The sequence below is a fragment of the Lissotriton helveticus genome, chromosome 3_1, assembly GCF_964261635.1.
Source record: "Lissotriton helveticus chromosome 3_1, aLisHel1.1, whole genome shotgun sequence".
In the NCBI taxonomy this organism is placed as follows: domain Eukaryota; kingdom Metazoa; phylum Chordata; class Amphibia; order Caudata; family Salamandridae; genus Lissotriton; species Lissotriton helveticus.
Genome location: NC_136061.1, coordinates 1,989,021,498 through 1,989,028,253, shown reverse-complemented (window position 1 = coordinate 1,989,028,253; position 6,756 = coordinate 1,989,021,498). Strand labels below are relative to the sequence as shown.

The following is a 6,756-nucleotide window of genomic DNA, read 5'->3' as shown; positions in this document are numbered from 1 at the left end:
TAGCGATTAAGATCTTGCTTGGAACTCTGAGACAAAATCTATCGCAACTTGACTCTGGATAGCCTTATAAACAGGCACATTCAATGTTATTTCCATCAGCACTTTGACCAGTTTTCAACTTTTTGTTAAAGTTCAAGAACATTGAGAAAATGCACCACTTGCACAGACAGAAAGTGAGACACGCGCTCGGCTCATTATCGTTCATGGGACTAACGTTAAGTAGACAATAATGAGAAGGGAAGTAAAAACTGAAGTTGGGGCCCCCATTAAAATCTCCACTCTGTGGACCTATGAAGGTGAAAAGTGGCTGGTGCTGCAAAAACGGTACATCAAGCAATCGAAGGCATCATTTAAGAGAACAGAATGTATTCTGCCCCACTAGACATCCAATTTTTCCACACTTAAAAAAAAACAAAAAAAAAACAACGAAAAATGTATTACATTCTTTTATTACAAAAGTAAAAATGGCACTGTATTTCGATTGTAGCCCTCCAAATAAGGAAATACATTAATGCCAACATGGATCAGAGACTACGAAGTACAACTGCTTAGAGTGCACTCAAAAGTCTTTGATGTACACTTTGACACCGTTTGGAAAAATCTGCTATATGCATGATTGTGCACTATGCTGGAGTTTCTTATGTAACTAGTAATCTAATGAACCAGTTAAACCACTGCAGACTGAACGAATTAATTCAAAGATATGCATTACCAATTTTGTGAATTCTTGAACAATCATCTCAGTGTTGCTTGAAAAACCAATGTTAAAATAGTTGGAGGACTTCGTATGAAAAGAAAAAGTTACATAAAAGAAAAAGGAAGAACTCCATTTTTAATAGTGGTACCTGCAGTATTAAACACTACTGAGAGTGATTTTCATCCGTAAACTGAATTGTACGAAGTAGTATGTCCAGTAGCATCTCCTTTCTGATGATGTGCTGCCTGTTGAAGTACTTAGAGGAAGACATCAAGAGCCAGATTTACACTGCTTGTAAGAACTGTCCCCATTATCGTCCTGCTGGTGTTTTCTCTTGTTTGGGTTCTTAACTAAAGATAAAGGGTCCATCAATTTCTGGACAGTCTCCTCTTCGCAGTCGTTGGAGGCTCTCATTTCCTTTCTGTCAAGCACCACCTCTGAGGCTTTGTCGAACTTGGGGAAATCGACCACGCCCTGTAACAAAAGTAAATATTTAATGCATAGAAAAACTTTCAAGATCCTACATCACTTTGTAGAAATAGGAGCCCAAGTGGCTAACGATGGATAAGATTGGGCAATGCAAGAGAGCAGAATCTGATAAACCATTGCAGCAAAAGGAGAGACACTCCCAGCAGGACTGTCACCATTTAAGTAAAACACATGAAATATGCCTAATCATTACAGGGTAGTACAGAAAATATAATCATATTTTAAGAAGTTATTGGTTAAAATACCATTAATATACAACTGAGCTTTCAGAACTGGTTTCAAATGCAAATGTGTCACAACCTGACAAGGACAGTTCAACTCCACCTGTCAATGAAATCCAAATGACAATTCTATATCAGAACCCTGAGGCGAGTTTGGGCTGTTCTCTCTTCACTTTATTTTTCTCCAACGGCCATTTTCAAAAAATCATTTAAACCATATTGCTACACATCCCATGAACAATTGGGGAAAAGAAACTAACAGTCCATCCAATCACAGCACTGCCGTCTGAATAACGGTCCTTGTAGCCCTTCCCTCTTTCTTTACTGCTCCAGCAGCAATTCAGATAAGTGCAGTCTTCTCATGTTTATTGTTGCTTTTTAATTCCTTATTGCCTGGTTATGTGCACAGCGGCTTGAATGTTGACCGCTATTGTGGTAATTGGTTTTGTCTCAACCACGGTAATAATTAAGGGTGGGCGTAGTTCGCGAAGTAGCGCTACGCGAAGCTACGCGAAGTGCACTTCGCACTACGCGAACTTCACGTAGCACTACGCGAGCTGCGTAGTAGCATGTTCGCAATGTGCAAGATGCGTTTTCAATGATTGCACAGTGCGGACAGGCATCCGGCACTGTGCAAGCATTGAAAACGGCATCTTGCACAGTGCGAGCTGTAGTTTTCTGCTGCTCGAGGAGATTATTACTCGAGCGGCATCTTTCTCAACGCGAACAGGTAGTTTCTCATTGAGAGCGGTCGCGAGCATGCGCAACCACTCACAATGAGAAACCTGACCTCCTCGCGTTGAGAATCTCGCCGGGATATCATTTTGCTTGCTCGCGGTCGTGAACATGACGTTCAGGACCGCGAACAAGCAAAAAATGAGCGCTGCACTACGCTACGCTGCACTACGCATGTTCGCACTGTGCTACGTGCCGCTCGCGTAGTGCGAAGTTGCAAAAACTTCGCAAACTCCGCGAGCGGAGCGGAGTGCTTCGCCCAGGGTTAGTAATAATCTCGCTCCTACGCGGTCGTTTTGCAGTCTCTGACGGCGTGTGTGTGTAGTGCGGTCTTCGGACCGCCAGGGGACCCCGGCACTCTTCTTTCGCACGCTGCACATCCTTGACCCCTCGGGATCAATTGCACTGACAGGTTGCAGTGAGGTGCTCCGGCATTAACACAGGGGACGATCTCTTCAGTAACAGCTTGCATAAACAACCAGAGCGGTTTTTGTCAGGCCAGAGTACTTGTAGTGAGAGCTAATAATAATTAGCACTGCGAGCTACTGCCTGAAGGAAGCAACACCCTGGTGGGTAAGACTAGCCTCGTCTCTTTTGGGACCTCCCAGGCGTTTTTTTTTTCACTCTCCATAAATCACAGGGGTGCACGTCCCAAATTCTCCATCTCCTCTCTAGGACAATAAGTGCTTAGACCCGCCACATTGCCCAATAATTGAACTTGCCATATTGCTCCATTACCCCATTATGGAGTTTGAGGATGCTGAGGACTATGAGGAACAGGAGTAGGTTACCTACCTCCAGATTGAATTAGCGCCTTTGCAAAGTTATGGACGCTTCCATTTTCAAGGTGGTAGCCCCCCGGAGAAGACGATAATGGCTCTCCAGGCACCCGGCCTCCAGCCCCCCTACCTCCAGGGCAGCCTGCTACCCCTACTCCCAGCCAGTCCCAGATCCCCGACAAGTGCACGGATGACCCTGGGATCGATTTGGATGCTTTCCCACGCCTCAAAAAGGCATTCATGGACTCCCAGCCTTTGCTGGACTCTAAATCCTGGTCCTTCAGGGAATCCCCTGGCCACTCCTCCACAAACTGATCAGGGGGCTGGGGATGGCTCTCCCAACACCTCGGACAGATATGGGGATCATTCTAGACATTGGCATTCAATTACCAGCCAACTAGCTGACGCTGGTCCAACCACAAACACATTACAACCCTTGGAGGGGGACTTTCTGGACCCAATGATTTGCTACACCCACATTCGGCGGAGTGGTGCCCTGCACCCAAGGTAGTGGCCTACATGGCAAGCTGCCTGAGGAAACCTCTCCATAAGGAGGTGAGGGTCTGCATTACAGCAATTTGCCCAAGGCCACCTTTGGAAGGGAAGGTGGTCGCTACTACAGAGAACGACTCCAAGATGGCCACCTTCCGCGCCAAATTTGTCCATGATCGCAAGAAGGGCATTGATAGATCATGGCGCTCTTGCCAGGATAACCTACTGGACGTGACATGCCCCCTAGTAAAAATCCTGGTTATGGCGGAGGATCCAAAAGACTATGGATCCCTCATTTCTCCTGACACTTTATCCGACTGGGCTCAGAGGGCCATTATATTTTGGGGAACGCGAACTGCGTGATTTCTACTGATGGCGCAGATCGCCATTGATTAAAATTGACCCCAAATTGGGAGAGCTCTCCATATCAGAAGCAGGCCCAATAGTCCAAGGAAACCTGATTGGGGACCCATTTATTCATTTTTAATATGATAAACTCACTTGATAAAGCTCAGTCCTCTATTAAGAGGATATTCATCCCCGTGTTTTTGCCGCAGCTGGTCGAGGAAGGGGTAGCTCGATTGCCCGTCCCCTCCAGCAAGCATCCAGAGGTGGCGATTCCCGCTGGGGCCACTGGCATGACCAGCAAGTTTGGGAACTTCTCACCGACTTAAGCCCTACCCTCGCTGCCGCGCGGGCAGAGGCGGATTCAGAGGCGGCAACTTCAACAATGCACAAGGTAAGGATACAAGATCTGATGGGCACTCAAATTGGGGGTCGTCTGGCCCTTTTTCTGTCAAACTGGGGAAAGTGCTCCTCAGATGCGTGGGTCCTTCAGACGGTAGAGGGTTTCCACATAGAATTTTATGGGCTTCCATCTCAGCCCAACAACCCCAGACTTCTGGTCTTTTCCAAGGAACAGGAGGGCCTAGTGGACCAAGAGATAACCAGCCTACTTCGGAAAGGCACAATAGTAAGAATGACAGTTCACCCTTATGGCTTCATCAGCAATCTTTTCCTAGTACAGAAACAGGAGAGCGGGCAACGCACGGTTATCAATCTCAAGGAATTCAATGCATGGCTCGTGCACCATCATTTCAAGATGGAGGGCATCCATCTTTTGAGGGACATCCTCCAGATTACGGATTGGATGGTCCGTCTGGACTTGAAGGACGCATATCTGGCGATCCCCATTCCCCCCACCCTCCACACACAGACGATTCTTGCAGTTTCAGTGGGGCTTCAAGGTATTAGAGTTTGCATCCCTTTCTTTCCGTCTTATCATCAGCTCCCTGGTGCTTTACCAAGCTGATAAGGCCGGTTGTTGAACATCTGTAGGCAAGTGGGTTGAGACATTGTCTACCTCGTCAATATTCTGATCTTGGACCAATGCCCGACTTTGCTCCTTAAGCTTGATGATGGCCGTAGACCTTCTGGAGTCATTGGGGTTCGTGATCAACACAGAAGTATGTGCTGATACCAGCCCAGTCAGTGCAATTTCTGGGATTCTTGATAGATTCTATCAAAGCGACCCTCAGTCTTCCAGCTCGGAAGTTGGCCAAAATCAGTCATGAGCTCAGGAGGATGATCTCCAAGGCTTAGATTTCTCTTCGGCAATTCAATCAATCAATCAATCATGACACTTATAAAGCGCATTACATACCTGTGAGGGTCTCAAGGCACGCGGGGGGGGTGCTGCTAGTGATCGAAGAGCCAGGTCTTGAGGAGTCTTCTGAAGGCCAGTAGGTCTTGGGTCTGCCGTAGGTTGGTGGGGAGGGTGTTCCAGGTCTTGGCGGCGAGGTGGGAGAATGATCTGCTGCCTGCGGTCGTTCTTCGGATGCGGGGGACTGTGGCGAGGACGAGGCTGGCGGAGCGGAGCTGGCGGGCGGGGGAGTAGAAGTTGAGTCATCTGTTGAGGTATGCTGGGCCAGTCTTGTGGAGAACTTTGTGTGCGAGGATGAGGAGTTTGAAGGTTATCCTCTTGTTGACAGGGAGCCAGTGTAGGTCTCTCAGGTGGCTGCGGTGGGGGATGTCGAGGATCAGTCGTGCCGAGGGGTTCTGGATGCGTTGCAATCGTCTCAGGAGCTTGGCCGACGTACCTGCGTAGAGGGTGTTCCGTAGTCCAGCCTGCTGGTGACGAGGTCCTGGGTGACTGTTCTTCTCGTCTCGGTGGGGATCCACTTGAAGATCCCGCAGAACATTCGGAGGGTGTTGAAGCAGGATTAGGAGACGGCATAAACCTGTTTAGTCATGGAGAGGGTGGAGTCGAGGATGACCCCTAGGTTGTGTGCGTGGTCGGTGGGTGTCGGGGCTGTTCCTAGGGTTGTCGGCCACCAGGAGTCATCCCACGCTGAAGGGGAGGAGCTGAGGATGAGGACCTCCGTCTTGTCTGCATTCAGCTTCAGTCATCTGCTCCTCATCCATTCGGCGACGGCCTTCATTCCTTTGTGGAAGTTGGTTTTGGCGGTGTGAGGGTCTTTGGTGAGGGAGATGATCAGCTGGGTGTCGTCGGCGTAGTAGATGATGTTGAGGTTGTGCTGTCAGGTGACGTGGGTGAGGGGTGCCATGTAGATGTTGAACAGCGTCGGGCTGAGGGAGGAGCCCTGGGGTACACCGCAGATGATTTCTGTGGCAATTGAGCGGCAGGGGGAGGCGGACACTCTGAGTTCTGCCGGAGAGGAAGGATGTGGTCCAGTCCAGGGCCTTCTCTTGGATCCCGGCGTCATGTAGGCGTCTTCGTAGTGTGCGGTGGCAGACTGTGTCAAAGGTGGCTGACAGGTCCAGGAGGATGAGGGCTGCTGTTTCTCCGTTGTCAAGCAGGGTCCTGATGTCATCGGTGGCGGCTAGGAGGGCAGTTTCGGTGCTGTGGTTGCTGGGGAACACGGACTGGGACGGATCCAGGATGCTGTTCTCCTCGAGGAAGTGGGTCAGTTGCTTGCTGACGATTTTCTCGGTGACCTTTGCCGGGAACGGGAGCAGGGAGATGGGTCGGAAGTTCTTGAGGTCCTTGGGGTCTGCCTTGGGTTTCTTGAGTAAGGCGTTGATCTCGGCATGCTTCCAGCTTTCCAGGAAGGTTGCTGTCTTGAAGGAGATGTTGATTACTTTCCAGAGATGGGGTGCAATGGCTGTGCTGGCTTTGTTGAAGATATGGTGAGGGCATGGGTCTGACTGTGATCCGGAGTGGTTGGTGTTCACGATCTCGCTGGTGTCCTCGTCATTGATGCTGGTCCATGAGAGCAGGCGGTTGGTGCAAGTGGTTGTCGTGGGGGCGATTGTTGTTGGGGCAGTCGGGGCGTTGAAGCTGTCGTGGATGTTGGCAATCTTTCAATGGAAGAAGGTGGTC

General features: G+C 49.3%; 1 protein-coding gene across 5 annotated transcripts in view; it reads right to left on the bottom strand.

Moving 5' to 3' along the window:
- Positions 1–433: 433 nt before the first annotated feature.
- LOC144824062 (protein FAM169B-like) overlaps positions 434–6,756 on the bottom strand; it is a 373,480-nt gene continuing 367,157 nt past the window's right edge. For all 5 annotated transcript variants that reach the window (XM_078683137.1, XM_078683140.1, XM_078683135.1 and 2 more), the window contains one exon: positions 434–1,171. In XM_078683137.1, coding sequence (XP_078539263.1) covers positions 968–1,171 — 204 coding nt within the window. In that variant the 3' untranslated portion in view covers positions 434–967. The remainder of the gene's footprint in view (positions 1,172–6,756) is intronic.